We start from the raw sequence: 17,456 nt of genomic DNA, 5'->3' as shown, positions 1-17,456 counted from the left end.
AGATGTAGGAACATACTGTTTCACTCCTCTGGGAGTTGAGATGTAGGAACATACTGTTTCACTCCTCTGGGAGTTGAGATGTAGTAACATACTGTTTCACTCCTCTGGGTTGAGATGTGAGATGTTTCAGGGAGTAGATGTAGTATACTGTTTCACTCCTCTGGGAGTTGAGATGTTTCAGGGGAACATACTGTTTCACTCCTCTGGGAGTTGAGATGTAGGAACATACTGTTTCACTCCTCGGGGAGTTGAGATGTAGGAACATACTGTTTCACTCCACGGGGAGTTGAGATGTAGCAGGGTGTCTCGTTTCCCTCCACGGGGAGTTGAGATGTAGCAGGGTGTCTCGTTTCCCTCCACGGGGAGTTGAGATGTAGTAACATACTGTTTCACTCCTCTGGGAGTTGAGATGTAGTAACATACTGTTTCACTCCTCTGGGAGTTGAGATGTAGTAACATACTGTTTCACTCCTCTGGGAGTTGAGATGTAGTAACATACTGTTTCACTCCACGGGGAGTTGAGATGTAGTAATATACTGTTTCACTCCTCTGGGAGTTGAGATGTAGGAACATACTGTTTCACTCCTCTGGGAGTTGAGATGTAGGAACATACTGTTTCACTCCTCTGGGAGTTGAGATGTAGTAACAGTAGATGTAGGAACTGTTTCACTCCACGGGAGTTGAGATGTAGTAACATACTGTTTCACTCCACGGGGAGATGAGATGTAGTAATATACTGTTTCACTCCACGGGGAGATGAGATGTAGTAATATACTGTTTCACTCCACGGGGAGATGAGATGTAGTAACATACTGTTTCACTCCACAGGGAGTTGAGATGTAGTAATATACTGTTTCACTCCACGGGGAGTTGAGATGTAGCAGGGTGTCTCGTTTCCCTCCACGGGGAGTTGAGATGTAGCAGGGTGTCTCGTTTCCCTCCACGGGGAGTTGAGATGTAGCAGGGTGTCTCGTTTCCCTCCACAGGGAGTTGAGATGTAGTAACATACTGTTTCACTCCACGGGGAGTTGAGATGTAGCAGGGTGTCAAGTTTCCCTCCACGGGGAGTTGAGATGTAGCAGGGTGTCTCGTTTCCCTCCACGGGGAGTTGAGATGTAGTAACATACTGTTTCCCTCCACAGGGAGTTGAGATGTAGTAACATATTGTTTCCCTCCACAGGGAGTTGAGATGTAGTAACATACTGTTTCACTCCACGGGGAGTTGAGATGTAGTAATATACTGTTTCACTCCTCGGGGAGTTGAGATGTAGTAATATACTGTTTCACTCCTCGGGGAGTTGAGATGTAGGAACATACTGTTTCACTCCTCGGGGAGTTGAGATGTAGTAATATACTGTTTCACTCCACGGGGAGTTGAGATGTAGTAACATACTGTTTCACTCCACGGGGAGTTGAGATGTAGCAGGATGTCTCGTTTCCCTCCACGGGGAGTTGAGATGTAGCAGGGTGTCTCGTTTCCCTCCACGGGGAGTTGAGATGTAGCAGGGTGTCTCGTTTCCCTCCACGGGGAGTTGAGATGTAGCAGGGTGTCTCGTTTCCCTCCACAGGGAGTTGAGATGTAGCAGGGTGTCTCGTTTCCTTCCACGGGGAGTTGAGATGTAGCAGGGTGTCTCGTTTCCCTCCACGGGGAGTTGAGATGTAGCAGGGTGTCTCGTTTCCCTCCACGGGGAGTTGAGATGTAGCAGGGTGTCTCGTTTCCCTCCACGGGGAGTTGAGATGTAGCAGGGTGTCTCGTTTCCCTCCACGGGGAGTTGAGATGTAGCAGGGTGTCTCGTTTCCCTCCACGGGGAGTTGAGATGTAGCAGGGTGTCTCGTTTCCCTCCACGGGGAGTTGAGATGTAGCAGGGTGTCTCGTTTCCCTCCACGGGGAGTTGAGATGTAGCAGGGTGTCTCGTCTCCAAGAGCTGTACGTAACAACACCATTTTGTGTTGTTGTTTTGGTTCTGTACTCCATCACTTTGGATTTTAAATGATACAAACTTTGAGGTTAAAGTGCAGCCTGTCAACTTTCATTTGAGTGTCTTGTTGTCTATATCGGGTGAACTGTTAAGAAATTACAGCACTTTTTTTGTACAAATTCACTCATAGGTGTATTAAAGTAGTCAAAAGTGTAGTATTTGGTTCCATATTCATAGCACATACTGATCACATCAAGCTTGTGACTGCTGCTTGTTTTGGTTGTGTTTCAGATATTAGTGCCTCTGTAAGTTTCTCACTCATCCTTACTCACGATTCATTCAGGATTATTCATTAAAACATACTTTATTTACAATAACAGTGACTCCAAAACGACATCATTTATTGTGTCACTGTCCCAATACTTGTGCTGCTTGCATGGACGTTTAGTCTCTAGACGTTTGGTTTCTGACGACACGTTACTGTGGAAATACAATCTAGCAATGTAGCTGTGTACAATAAGACATGATTTCCAACGTAAACAACACAGCTCATCTCAGAAAGCTGATTTACAAGCCATATCGACAGAAGACAGAGCGTATTGTCAGTGTGGGGTTGGAGCAGAGCTTCCTGATTACGTTGGCCTGCTTCCCAAACGGCACCCTATTCCCTATGTAGTGCACTATTTGTGACCAGAGCCCTTATGGGGTAGTAGAGAAGAGGATACCGTTTGGGACGCAGTCATTCATTGTTGTCAGTGCGTCTAGAGCAGAACGTCCCTATTACAGTGCTTCATAATGTCTCACTCTGAAGGTCACACGAAGGTCACACTATGGACACACTAAGGTCACACTAAGGACACACTAAGGACACACTAAGGTCACACTAAGGTCACACTAAGGACACACTAAGGTCACACTAAGGTCACACTAAGGACACACTAAGGTCACACTAAGGACACACTAAGGACACACTAAGGTCACACTAAGGACACACTAAGGTCACACTAAGGACACACTAAGGACACACTACGGTCACACTAAGGTCACACTAAGGACACACTAAGGACACACTAAGGTCACACTGAGGTCACTTCTTACTCTTCTAGCCTGAATGTAAAAGTTTTTAAAAAAAAGGCATGACTTTCGTTCTTAGTTAAAAGATTGATACGTTACTAATCTAAGTTGAGTTAAAATCTTGACGTTTTGCTCCGTTTTAATGGACTTCATGAGAAGGACCAGAAAAGCTATGGACTAAACTTTATTATGATTTAAAAATATATAAATAATGTTATACACAAATGAGATAAACGAAGCGTCATGTTTATAACTGTGAGTTGTGATATTAGCGCCTCTGTAAGTTTCTCACTCATCCTTACTCACGATTCATTCAGGATTATTCATTAAAACATATTTGATTTACAATAACAGTGACTCCAAAACGACATCATTTGTAACTGTGAGCAGTGAGTTGTGCCTTTTCGTTCCCTAACGCTCATATTCTTTATCTGGTTGCACCTCATCTCACGTTGTTCAAGCACCTTCTACTCCTCGCCGCTTGCCAGGATGCCAAAAACCCTGAAACCCTGACCTCATCCCTGGTTATGGGTAGAAGGTTGTTGGTTCAACTCCCTCCACATGGCGATTTGCTTGGAATTGCGGTGTGAAACGATGTCCATCTTCTATAGTCTCAGGGACGTCAGTAGACTGCACCTTCTTGACCTGACGAATCATCACACCGGATAACACTTGCCCAATACACTGTGGGAAGGATATTACAAAACTACATTACCCATAACGCAGTATGGCTGGAATTCAATCAAACATGGGAGGACGGGTAAATCAGAGATAAACAACAACAACAATGACAAAAGGAATATTTGTTATTGTTTTCTTCCGTCAAAGGAGAGGAGGACCAAAATGCAGCGTGGTTATTTTGATTCATCTTTAATAAAAGACAAGACAAGACAAGACAAGACAAGACAAGACAAGACAAGACAAGACAAGACAAGACAAGACAAGACAAGACAAGACAAGACAAGACAAGACAAGACAAGACAAGACAAGACAAGACAAGACAAGACAACTAAACAGCCTTATCTGGTGCAAACAATCACCCACAAAACACTCAAAGAATATGGCTGCCTAAATATGGTTCCCAATCAGAGACAACGATAAACACCTGCTTCTGATTGAGAACCACTTCAGGCAACCATAGACTTTTCTAGAAAACCCCACTATACCACAATCCCAATACCTACAAAAACCCCAAGACAAAACACACCACATAATTAACCCATGTCACACCCTGGCCTGAACAAAATAATAAAGAAAACACAAAATACTAAGACCAGGGCGTGACAGTTATGTATAATGTATAAGCTAAATTATTACAAATTATTCCTTACAGCATACAAACCGAATCCAAGGAAGAATCCAAGTACGGTCTTAAAAGCTGAGTCGAAGTTCTCCAAGATGAGAGGACCACAGGGCTGAGAGGAGAGACACGTACATTCATGTTTACATTCATTGGTCCATTAGATATTGATATTTACATTCATTGGTCCATTAGATATTGATATTTACATTCATTGGTCCATTAGATATTGATATTTACATTCATTGGTCCATTAGATATTGATATTTACATTCATTGGTCCATTAGATATTGATATTTACATTCATTGGTCCATTAGATATTGATATTTTCACATTCATTGGTCCATTAGATATTGATATTTACATTCATTGGTCCATTAGATATTGATATTTACATTCATTGGTCCATTAGATATTGATATTTACATTCATTGGTCCATTAGATATTGATATTTACATTCATTGGTCCATTAGATATTGATATTTACATTCATTGGTCCATTAGATATTGATATTTACATTCATTGGTCCATTAGATATTGATATTTACATTCATTGGTCCATTAGATATTGATATTTACATTCATTGGTCCATTAGATATTGATATTTACATTCATTGGTCCATTAGATATTGATATTTACATTCATTGGTCCATTAGATATTGATATTTACATTCATTGGTCCATTAGATATTGATATTTACATTCATTGGTCCATTAGATATTGATATTTACATTCATTGGTCCATTAGATATTGATATTTACATTCATTGGTCCATTAGATATTGATATTTACATTCATTGGTCCATTAGATATTGATATTTACATTCATTGGTCCATTAGATATTGATATTTACATTCATTGGTCCATTAGATATACAGTAAAAGGAGGACTCTAGTCTAGAAGGATATCACTTTGTTTTGGTATAGACGTTGTCACATTGCTTCCACCATTTAGAAGTAGTCAACTGGGTGGGGATTTCTATGGGTCCAGAGTGATCTGCCAATGATAAGAGAGCATTGCTTTCATCAAATTGTGTTGCCTGTGGTTTGTAAAACAAAGACTAAGGTAATATCCAGGAGCCAAGACCAAGATGTATACCAGGACATTGGTCCCAATGGGTCTATGGGACCCATAGACCCAAGACCCAGTGTGAGTTGAGACCAGGACAAGTTGGTTCTTTATGTGGTTTTGAGTGGTTGCAAGACCAAGATCAATCGATCAAGAGTTCATGGGCCCTCTCTTCAATTATAAGAAACTCAAGTAGAGTAAACTTGTGTAGAGTACAGTAGGGTACAGTACAGTACAGTAGGGTACAGTACAGTACAGTAGACTAGGGTACAGTAGAGTACAGTACAGTACAGTAGAGTAGAGCTCAGTACAGTAGAGTAGGGTACAGTACAGTACAGTGCAGTAGACTAGGGTACAGTAGAGTAGGGTACAGTAGAGTAGAGTACAGAAGAGTACAGTAGAGTAGAGTACAGTAGAGTACAGTAGAGTAGAGTAGAGTAGAGTACAGTAGAGTACAGAACAGTAGAGTACAGTATAGTACAGTAGAGTACAGTAGAGTAGTGTACAGTAGAGTAGAGGACAGAAGAGTACAGTAGAGTAGAGTACAGTGGAGTACAGTAGAGTAGAGTAGAGTGGAGTACAGTAGGGTACAGTAGAGTAGGGTACAGTAGAGTAGAGTAGGGTACAGTAGAGTAGGGTACAGTAGAGTAGAGTACAGTAGAGTAGAGTACAGTAGAGTAGAGTACAGTAGAGTACAGTAGAGTAGAATTGAGTACAGTAGAATAGAGTACAGTAGAGTACAGTAGGGTAAGGTAGAGTACAGTAGAGTACAGTACAGTAGAGTACAGTACAGTAGAGTACAGTACAGTAGGGCACAGTAGAGTAGGGTACAGTAGAGTAGGGTAGGGTACAGTAGAGTAGGGTACAGTAGAGTAGGGTTCAGTAGAGTAGGGTAGGGTACAGTAGAGTAGGGTACAGTAGAGTAGGGTTCAGTAGAGTAGGGTTCAGTAGAGTAGGGTTCAGTAGAGTAGGGTACAGTAGAGTAGAGTACAGTGAAGTAGGGTACAGTAGAGTAAGGTAGGGTGGTGTAGGGTACAGTAGAGTAGGGTTCAGTAGAGTAGGGTACAGTAGAGTAGGGTACAGTAGAGTAGAGTACAGTAGAGTAGGGTACAGTAGAGTAGGGTACAGTAGAGTAGGGTTCAGTAGAGTAGGGTACAGTAGAGTAGGGTACAGTAGAGTATTGTACAGTAGAGTAGGGTTCAGTGGAGTTGGGTTCAGTAGAGTAGGGTACAGTAGAGTAGGGTTGGTCCTTCTGTAGCTCAGTTGGTAGAGCATGGCGCTTGTAACGCCAGGGTAGTGGGTTCGATTCCCGGGACCACCCATACGTAGAATGTATGCACACATGACTGTAAGTCGCTTTGGATAAAAGCGTCCGCTAAATGGCATTTATTATTATTATATTAGAGTAGGGTTCAGTAGAGTAGGGTTCAGTAGAGTAGGGTTCAGTAGAGTAGGGTAGGGTGAGGTAGAGTAGGGTTCAGTAGAGTAGGGTTCAGTAGAGTAGGGTAGGGTGGTGTAGGGTTCAGTAGAGTAGGGTAGGGTGGTGTAGGGTTCAGTAGAGTAGGGTACAGTGGAGTAGGGTACAGTATGGTAGGGTGGTGTAGGGTTCAGTACAGTAGGCTACAGTAGCTAGGAAGAGTCTCGGTGGTTTCAAACTTCTTCCATTTAAGAATGATATAGTCCACTGTGTTCTTGATGGCTTCAATGCTGCAGAAATATTTTGCTACCCCTCCCCAGATATGTGCCTCGACACAATTCTGTCTCGGAGCTCTACGGACAATTCCTTTGACATCATGGCTTGGTTTTTGCTCTGACATGCACTGTCAACTGTGGGACCTTAAATAGACAGGTGTGTGCCTTTCCAAATCATGACCAATCAGTTGAAATTACCACAGGTGGACTCCAATCAAGTTGAAGAAACATCTCAAGGATAATCAATGGGCTCCTGAGTGATGCAGCGGTCATCTCAGTGCTAGAAGTGTCACTACAGACCCTGGTTCGATTCCAGGCTGTATCACAACCGGCTGTGATTGGGAGCCCATAGGGTGGGCGGTGCACAATTGGCCCAACTGGTTTGAGTTTGGCCGTGGTGGGCTGTCATTGTAAATAATAATTTGTTCTTTAGCTGACTTGCCTTGTTAAAAAAATGTCAAATTAAAAAAAATGGAAACAGGATGCACCTGAGCTCAATATCGGGTCTCATAGCGAAGGATCTGAATGCTTATGTAAATAAGATACTTCTGTTGGTTTTATTTTTAATACATATGCCAAAGTTTCTACAAACCTGTTTTCATTTTGTCATTATGGGGTATTGTGTATAGATTAACGAGTAAATTGTTATTTAAAAAAAAATTTAAATCCATTTTAAAATAAAGCTTTAATGTAACATAATGTGGGAAAGGGGAAAGGTTCTGAATACTCCCGAATGCGTTGCGTAGTGTTGTTTTGGCTGACAATAAGAAGCATTACCTCTCTGTAGATCCACATCATTTCAGATTTGTCAGATCTTCCCTGAAGTAACAATAAACGCAAGAAAAACAAGTTTCAAAATAACATTATTGGATTCAAATGTCTTTGACCGACAGTACCAGTCAATAGTGTGCACACACCTACTCATTCAAGGGGTTTTCTTTATTTGGACTATTTTCTACATTGTAGAATAATAGTGAAGACATCACAACTATGAAATAACACATATGGAACCATGTAGTAACCAAAAAAGTGTTAAACAAATCAAAATATATTTTTGAGATTCTTCAAAGTAGACACCCTTTGCCTTGATGACAGCTTTGCACACACATGGCATTCTCTCAACCAGCTTCATGAGGTAGTCACCTGGAATACATTTCAATTAACAGGTGTGCCTTGATAAAAGATCATTTGTGGAATTTCTTTCCTTCTTAATGCTTTTGAGCCAATCAGTCAAGTTGTGACAAGGTTGGGGTGGTATAGAGAAGACAGCCCTATTTGGTAAAAGACCAAGTCAAATAATAAAAGAGATACGACAGTCCATCATTACTATAAGACATGAAGGTCAGTCAACCCGGAAAATGTCAAGAAATTTCTTCATGCGCAGTTGCAAAAACCATCAAGAGCTATGATGAAACTGGCTCTCATGAGGACCGCCACAGGAAAAGAAGACCCAGAGTTACCTCTGCTGCAGAGGATAAGTTCAGTAGAGTTACCAGCTTCAGAAACTGCAGCCCAAATAAATGCTTCACAATGTTCTAGTAACAGACACATATCAACTGTTCAGAGGAGACTGTGTGAATCAGGCCTTCATGGTCGAATTGCTGCAAAGAAACCACTACTAAAGTTCACCAATAATAAGAAGAGATTTGCTTGGGCCAAGAAACACGAGCAATGGACATTAGACTGGTGGAAATCTGTCCAACCGCTGTGTCTGTGAGACGCAGAGTAGGTGAATAGATGATATCTGCATGTGTAGTTCCCACCGTGAAGCATGGAGGAGGTGGTGTGATGGTTTGGGGGTGCTTTGCTGGTGACACTGTTGGTGATTTAATTAGAACTCAAAAGCACACTTAACCAGCACGGCTACCACAACATTATGCAGCGATACGCCATCCCATCTGGTTTCCGCTTGTTATTCAACAGGACAATGACCCAAAACACCTCCAGACTGTGTAAGGGATATTTAACCAAGAAGGAGAGTGATAGAGTGTGGCATCAGATGACCTGGCCTCCACTATCACCCGACCTCAACCCAATTGAGATGGTTTGGGATGAGTTTGTGTTTGGAATTTTATGAATAATGACTAAACAATATCTACATTTAAATAGAACTATAACTAATTAAACTCTACCCTGTTTTACAATATCTGATGAATAATGGTAGTTCCTAAGAAAGAGGTTATGTAGCATGGATAAGGGGTCATTGGTAATGATAACCATTGTGTAGGAAGGAATGTGTGTGTCTTAAGTAAGCAAAGAAGATCATTAACCTATGCTTGAACCGACTCAACTATAACTCTATGGCGATCAAATAAGACAGCGAGAGCCTCTCCGGGTTTTCCGTATCTGGAACTGTCTGCTAAGTAGTGATAAACTATGGTGAGACTTCATGAGTTAATGCAGATATAGTGTGTGTCGTGTGTGTGCGCTAGAAAGTTGGAATGAACTTTTGAACCTGCTTTGTCCTGGTCGAGAGGAGGAGATTCATTTTATAACCTATGATGTCATATTTGATATATAAACTGTTGTACAGGGTTCTATGAGCAGCGCGTTCCGAGAATAAATACTATTGACTAATTTTGATAGACTGGTCTCTGTCTATTTCATGCAAATAAGGATCTTACAAATTCTTAGAAACAGACAGAATGATTTTAATTGAATTGGTTAATGAACACATATAGGAATTGTTAAATTCATTTGACAGCTGGACAGCAGAGTGAAGGACAACCAGCCAACAAGTGCTCAGCATATGTGGGAACTCCTTCAAGACTTTTGGAAAAGCATTCCAAGTGAAGCTGGTTGAGAGAATACCAAGAGTGTCTAAAGCTGTCATCAAGGCAAAGGGTGGCTGCTTTGAAGAATCTAAAATCTAGATTTATTGAACACTTTTTTTGGTTACTACATGATTCTATATGTGTTATTTCATAGTTTCTATGTCTTCACAATGTAGAAAATAGTAAAAATAAAGAAAAACTCTTGAATGAGTAGGCGTGTCCAAACCTTTGACTTGTCCTGTAAATGGTTTTTATTATATGTAGCATTCCTCGTAATTGAATTAGTTGGTTGCCGGGAGTTATTCCTGCTCAAATCACAGTTAGGATTAAAAAGTCCTAGCAACATTTAAAACAGCTGACGTTTTTTTTTTTACTTACCCAGTTGCCGCCATCTTTAGTCATTTGAACCTCCATACATTTGGATGGGTCTGACTTGAAACTAGAACATTGACAGGTCTCTGGAATATTGCTATCCCAGTCTCTGTAACTCATTATTCCACAACACTTACCCTGCAACAAGCAAACACAGTTGTCAGTGAACACAAGGTGAGAAACAATGAACACAAGGTTAGAAACAGTGAACACAAGGTGAGAAACAGTGAACACAAGGTGAGAAACAGTGAACACAAGGTGAGAAACAGTGAACACAAGGTTAGAAACAGTGAACACAAGGTGAGAAACAGTGAACACAAGGTTAGAAACAGTGAACACAAGGTTAGAAACAGTGAACACAAGATGAGAAACAGTGAACACAAGGTTAGAAACAGTGAACACAAGGTTAGAAACAGTGAACACAAGGTGAGAAACAGTGAACACAAGGTTAGAAACAGTGAACACAAGGTTAGAAACAGTGAACACAAGGTGAAACACACACAAGGTTAGAAACAGTGAACACAAGGTTAGAAACAGTGAACACAAGGTTAGAAACAGTGAACACAAGGTTAGAAACAGTGAACACAAGGTTAGAAACACACAAGGTGAACACAAGGTGAGAAACAGTGAACACAAGGTTAACACAAGGTTAGAAACAGTGAACACAAGGTTAGAAACAGTGAACACAAGGTGAGAAACAGTGAACACAAGGTGAGAAAACAGTGAACACAAGATGAAACACAGGTGAGAAACAGTGAAAACACACAAGATGAACACAAGGTTAGAAACAGTGAACACAAGGTGAGAAACAGAAACAGTGAACACAAGGTTAGAAACAGAACACAAGGTTAGAAACAGTGAACACAAGGTGAGAAAACAGTGAACACAAGGTGAGAAACAGTGAACACAAGGAAACAGTGAACACAAGGTGAGAAACAGTGAACACAAGATTAGAAACAGTGAGAAACAGTGAACACAAGGTGAACACAAGGTTAGAAACAGTGAACACAAGGTGAGAAACAGTGAACACAAGGTGAGAAACAGTGAACACAAGGTGAGAAACAGTGAACACAAGGTGAGAAACAGTGAACACAAGATGAACACAAGGTTAGAAACAGTGAACACAAGGTGAGAAACAGTGAACACAAGGTGAGAAACAGTGAACACAAGGTGAGAAACAGTGAACACAAGGTTAGAAACAGTGAACACAAGGTGAACACAAGAAACAATGAACACAAGGTTGAGAAACAGTGAACACAAGGTGAGAAACAGTGAACACAAGGTTAGAAACAGTGAACACAAGGTGAGAAACAGTGAACACAAGGTGAACACAAGGTGAGAAACAGTGAACACAAGGTTAGAAACAGTGAACACAAGGTTAGAAACAGTGAACACAAGGTGAGAAACAGTGAACACAAGGTGAGAAACAGTGAACACAAGGTGAGAAACAGTGAACACAAGGTGAGAAACAGTGAACACAAGGTTAGAAACAGTGAACACAAGGTGAGAAACAGTGAACACAAGGTGAGAAACACAGAAACAGAAAACACACAAGGTGAGAAACACAAGTGAACACAAGAGAAACAGTGAACACAAGGTTAGAAACAGTGAACACAAGGTTAGAAACAGTGAACACAAGGTTAGAAACAGTGAACACAAGGTTAGAAACAGTGAACACAAGAACACAAGGTGAGAAACAGTGAACACAAGATTAGAAACAGTGAACACAAGGTGAGAAACAGTGAACACAAGATGAACACAAGGTGAGAAACAGTGAACACAAGGTTAGAAACAGTGAACACAAGGTTAGAAACAGTGAACACAAGGTTAGAAACAGTGAACACAAGGTTAGAAACAGTGAACACAAGGTGAGAAACAGTGAACACAAGGTTAGAAACAGTGAACACAAGGTTAGAAACAGTGAACACAAGGTTAGAAACAGTGAACACAAGGTTAGAAACAGTGAACACAAGGTGAACACAAGAAACAGTGAACACAAGGTGAGAAACAGTGAACACAAGATTAGAAACAGTGAACACAAGGTGAGAAACAGTGAACACAAGGTTAGAAACAGTGAACACAAGGTGAGAAACAGTGAACACAAGGTGAGAAACAGTGAACACAAGGTTAGAAACAGTGAACACAAGGTTAGAAACAGTGAACACAAGGTTAGAAACAGTGAACACAAGGTTAGAAACAGTGAACACAAGGTGAGAAACAGTGAACACAAGGTTACGAACACAAGGTGAGAAACAGTGAACACAAGTGAACACAAGGTGAGAAACAGTGAACACAAGGTGAGAAACAGTGAACACAAGATAGAAAACACAAAGGTGAGAAACAGTGAACACAAGATGAACACAAGGTGAGAAACAGTGAACACAAGAAACAGTGAACACAAGGTGAGAAACAGTGAACACAAGGTTAGAAACAGTGAACACAAGAGAAACACAAAGGAAACAGTTAGAAACAGTGAACACAAGGTTAGAAACAGTGAACACAAGGTGAACACAAGGTGAGAAACAGTGAACACAAGATGAACACAAGAAAAACAGTGAACACAAGAAACAGTGAACACAAGGTTAGAAACAGTGAACACAAGGTTAGAAACAGTGAACACAAGGTTAGAAACAGTGAACACAAGGTGAGAAACAGTGAGAAATTTACATTGCTAGTCTTACAAATTGATCATGACAGATTAAGAATTCTTTATGAATTGTGTTGCAAAATTCAGGTAATTTTTTAAAAATTCACAGGTTTTCCATAAATCCTGTCTGGAAGATTCCCAGATTACCAAGGGAATGTAACAGTATAACTTCAATCCGTCCCTTCGCCCCTACCCGGGCGCGAACCAGGGACCCTCTGCACACAGACAACAGTCACCCAAGAAGCATTGTTACCCATCGCTCCACAAAAGCCACGGCCATTGCAGAGCAAGGGGAACCACTACTTCAAGGTCTCAGAGCAAGTGATGTCACCGATTGAAATGCTATTTAGCGCGCACCACAGCTAACTAGCTAGCCATTTCACATCCGTTACACCAGCACCACCGCTAACTAGCTAGCCGTTTCACATCCGTTACACATGGAATCCAGAATCCTGCATCCAGGATTTTGGAAAACCTGGGAATTTAGGACATTTTGCCACCTATTTATGAATATGAATAATTGTGGACAATATGTAGACTTCCACAGTACTTGTACTTGTAGAGCCATGATAGTTTGTCGCTGCTCTGCATCAGCCATCATTTCTGATGTAATTGCAGGGAGGTTTTCTTTAATCATTTGCATGGCCTTAAATAACAAGGGAAAAAAAATACACAATTTGAGAGGATTCATCAATTTAAGATGCTTTTATATTTAATTTAAAGTGTTAATTAAGCCACAAAGTAAATGTACAAAATATAAACTGTGAAATAATAATAAATAATAGCAATAGCTTGTCTAGAGAACTTTAAAAACCTTCTGTATAACAGCTTAGTTTAAGATAAACAGTGTTGGTGATGTATCGGCATAAAATCAAAGCATTTTTTAAAAAGAATAATGCCATAGATTTTAAATATCTAAAGAAAAGTTTACCTCAGGCATTGAACGAGCCACTTTAAATCCCAAAATAAGAAAAAGGATTGATCCAAAGCCTATTATTCCAAGGAACTGAAAAAAATACACATTTAAGGGCAAACAAACAATTAGTAAATCATATACAATCACACAGTTTTGTTTAATACATTTCTTTAAAATGTTATTATATATATATATATTTTGCCACATTGAATAAAACAATGTTACCATGCAACCATATCATTGTCTCTTGCAGGAAAAGTTTGATTCTGTATTATATAAACACTATGGTCAATACAGGCTAATAATGTGATGTTTTAAAACGGTTTTGTATTGAGCCAATGAGATTCAAGTATTCACCAATCTCAGTATCACAACGTTCTCTTGGTATGCACCATATGCTCCAAGTAAAGAGAGCAGCACAGAAACAACTGCAGTCGATATAATCCATGTCAAGCCAATTGACTCTCCTTGGTCATGCTGGAAAACAGGATCACAAGCATTGTCATTGAGGGGGGGGGGGTGAGACTTAGATTGTACAGTTGTTGTTAATTAGTTGGATAATTTCACCTCTGTATTATGTGGTGCTGCGATCATTCCCAAAACCAATAGGACACACCCTGCAATCTGAAACACCATGAAAACCGTGTCATTCCCAAAACCAATAGGACACACCCTGCAATCTGCAACACCATGAAAACCGTGTCATTCCCAAAACCAATAGGACACACCCTGCAATCTGAAACACCATGAAAACAGTGTCATTCCCAAAACCAATAGGACACACCCTGCAATCTGAAACACCATGAAAACCGTGTCATTCCCAAAACCAATAGGACACACCCTGCAATCTGAAACACCATGAAAACCGTGTCATTCCCAAAACCAATAGGACACACCCTGCAATCTGCAACACCATGAAAACCGTGTCATTCCCAAAACCAATAGGACACACCCTGCAATCTGAAACACCATGAAAACCGTGTCATTCCCAAAACCAATAGGACACACCCTGCAATCTGAAACACCATGAAAACCGTGTCATTCCCAAAACCAATAGGACACACCCTGCAATCTGAAACACCATGAAAACAGTGTCATTCCCAAAACCAATAGGACACACCCTGCAATCTGAAACACCAAAACCCAATAGTGTCATTCCCAAAACCAATAGGACACACCCTGCAATCTGAAACACCATGAAAACCGTGTCATTCCCAAAACCAATAGGACACACCCTGCAATCTGAAACACCATTCCCAAAACCAATAGGACACACCCTGCAATCTGAAACACCATGAAAACCGTGTCAAAAACCAATAGGACACACCCTGCAATCTGAAACACCATGAAAACCGTGTCATTCCCAAAACCAATAGGACACACCCTGCAATCTGAAACACCATGAAAACCGTGTCATTCCCAAAACCAATAGGACACACCCTGCAATCTGAAACACCATGAAAACCGTGTCATTCCCAAAACCAATAGGACACACCCTGCAATCTGAAACACCATGAAAACCGTGTCATTCCCAAAACCAATAGGACACACCCTGCAATCTGAAACACCATGAAAACCGTGTCATTCCCAAAACCAATAGGACACACCCTGCAATCTGAAACACCATGAAAACCGTGTCATTCCCAAAACCAATAGGACACACCCTGCAATCTGAAACACCATGAAAACCGTGTCATTCCCAAAACCAATAGGACACACCCTGCAATCTGAAACACCATGAAAACCAATTTACAATGCAATATATTAATACATCAAGAAAAGTTAGAAACATACACAATCAAAGTAGTCAAACAAAAATAAATAAAGAGGTTAAAAGACACACAGGCAGAAAAATTTATGAATAAACCAACACCAGGTACACTTACTGAACAATAAAATGTAGGAGGTTATCTCATCTTAATATTGCTTACCCCTAACAACATGTTGAATCCAAAGAACAGCTGTTTCAGACATCTGTTGACCTGTGCCATTGTGAACAGAATCAAAGAGCAAATCAGACTGTTTAAAATGATGTTGGGCACACAGAGTATTTACTTGCTTGCTTATCTAGACCCTTATTCTCAAAGCAGACTGTTTCAACGGCACGCACTGCTTTAATTATACCACTGCTTGTGGGGAGGGCGGTCTTTCATCTGAGTATCTACCGTAAATGACGTTAAAACAGCCAGTGTTTCTGACAGGAACGTCCTGTCACGGTCGTTTACATGATGTTTAGCAGAGCAGGACCGGATTTGGTCAAGATGGTTGTCGATGGGGAAAGTGACAAACTCGCCGTCCCTTGTTTGTACGTTTTCTTAAAAATCTAAATCGTAAAAACATTTAGCTATCTTCAAGACAGTTCATTCAGTAGATGAATAGATCTTCACTACATGACCATGAAAGTGACAAACTGACACATATCCATATTTGTCATAAATAACTTTATGTCAAAGGAAGTGCTGTACTGCACTTGTACTGCACCGAATGGTTCTCCGCAGCTTGCTTGGCAGCAATGACATGCTAAGATAAAATGATCAGGCGGTTCTAAGGGAACCAGCTCTCATATAAAGGGGGACGGAAACACTAGGATTTAGAACGCCTGATAACCGGAACTGTAAATCGCCGTATTGGCATTGTTGCGTCAGTGGCCGGGGAGAGCAATGTGGAACTCCCCAAAATGGCTGAATTTACAGAGTAGCTCCAAGTCTGAGAATGAGTTTATTACAGAGACAGATATAATTGTTAGTTAGGGAGCCAATAAACCAACTGAAAGCGTTCATGTTTGAGCCGATCGTTGCCCCAGATCAGAGTTTGTTCTCTTAGCAGTAACGACACAGACATGCCGCCTGAAACACCTCAGCGAGAGGGTCGGCCGAGGCAAACACAAACTGGTGTGAGTGGGGATGCTGCCAGGTAATGCCTAGAGTATGAGTGCGTGTGTTGTAGAGAGATTGTCGCGATTCAGCATAAAATCCCAGCGGATGATGGCTGTATTGCTGTACATCCAGTCAGTGGTTCCTGTCTATTTATTGAACGTGTCAATAATCTTTATGAAGGACTTCCTGGCCGAGGCGGTAACTCGACCAGTCAGCAGCCGATATGCCAGCTAAATAATTGGTGAAATGTTGCTTGATTGTAAATTGTTTAAAGTTAATATCGGTAGTGAGTAGGTGTTCAATATATTGCAATGAAACAGGCAGGGAGCAGGTCTCGAACCCTCGACCTTCTAGCCCGAAGTCCAGCGCGCTATCGACAGTGCCCCAAAAGCATGCTCGAACGGCAGGGTCGATATCCGCGTTTAGAAACCCAGGGTCGTTACACTATATAAGTATCCTATAACGCTGTTTATTATCAGCGCTGTTTGGCACGTTGGTAACACATTTACCTTTAGATTAGACGACAGGAGTTTGAATCGCAGACAGCATCATGATTCATTAAATCTCATTCTAACCAATGATGGGGCATGCTCCTTGTAAATACATTGTGATTTAGTTTCGGTATCAGACTAACTTTTCTTATGATTTTGTTTGACGAGCAAAGTTTATCGCCAGTTCTCCCTATCTGCCTGCACAAGGGAGAATTGGACGAGCTGCACGGCGGCTCATCCCTGCGTGTACTGTTTCTTCCAGAATGCGCGCATACACAGACGAAAAGGCACGGTATACAATTCATTTCGCAACTCGAG

At 41.0% G+C, this 17,456-nt stretch overlaps 1 protein-coding gene across 2 annotated transcripts; it reads right to left on the bottom strand.

Annotated features, from left to right (window-relative positions):
• Positions 1-3,164: 3,164 nt before the first annotated feature.
• LOC124022042 (CD9 antigen-like) lies at positions 3,165-15,909 on the bottom strand. Of its 2 annotated transcripts, XM_046337095.1 has the most exons (9): positions 15,703-15,909; positions 14,339-14,395; positions 14,129-14,248; positions 13,787-13,861; positions 13,406-13,501; positions 10,215-10,346; positions 7,840-7,881; positions 4,325-4,408; positions 3,165-3,677 (listed from the first exon to the last, which is right to left on the bottom strand). In XM_046337095.1, the coding sequence occupies exons 1-9, from the start codon at positions 15,760-15,762 to the stop codon at positions 3,519-3,521; spliced, it is 825 nt and encodes a 274-aa protein (XP_046193051.1). In that variant the 5' UTR covers positions 15,763-15,909; the 3' UTR covers positions 3,165-3,518. The 2 variants fall into 2 exon arrangements, with proteins under 2 accessions (XP_046193051.1, XP_046193052.1); XM_046337096.1 differs by lacking the exon at positions 14,339-14,395.
• Between the last annotated feature and the right edge of the window lie 1,547 nt (positions 15,910-17,456).

The sequence above is a fragment of the Oncorhynchus gorbuscha genome, unplaced genomic scaffold, assembly GCF_021184085.1.
Source record: "Oncorhynchus gorbuscha isolate QuinsamMale2020 ecotype Even-year unplaced genomic scaffold, OgorEven_v1.0 Un_scaffold_1279, whole genome shotgun sequence".
Taxonomy (NCBI): Eukaryota; Metazoa; Chordata; class Actinopteri; order Salmoniformes; family Salmonidae; genus Oncorhynchus; species Oncorhynchus gorbuscha.
This window is presented reverse-complemented; position numbering and strand designations above follow the sequence as displayed.

Coding starts and splice junctions, on each gene's coding strand:
- LOC124022042 (XM_046337095.1), bottom strand. CDS start 15,762: ATGGCACAGGTCAACAGATGTCTGAAACAGCTGTTCTTTGGATTCAAC. Junction 10,347..13,405: donor TCATGGCTCTACAAGTACAA/GTACTGTGGAAG, acceptor TGCTTGTTGCAG/GGTAAGTGTTGTGGAATAAT. Junction 7,882..10,214: donor CTAAAGATGGCGGCAACTGG/GTAAGTAAAAAA, acceptor TTGTTACTTCAG/GGAAGATCTGACAAATCTGA.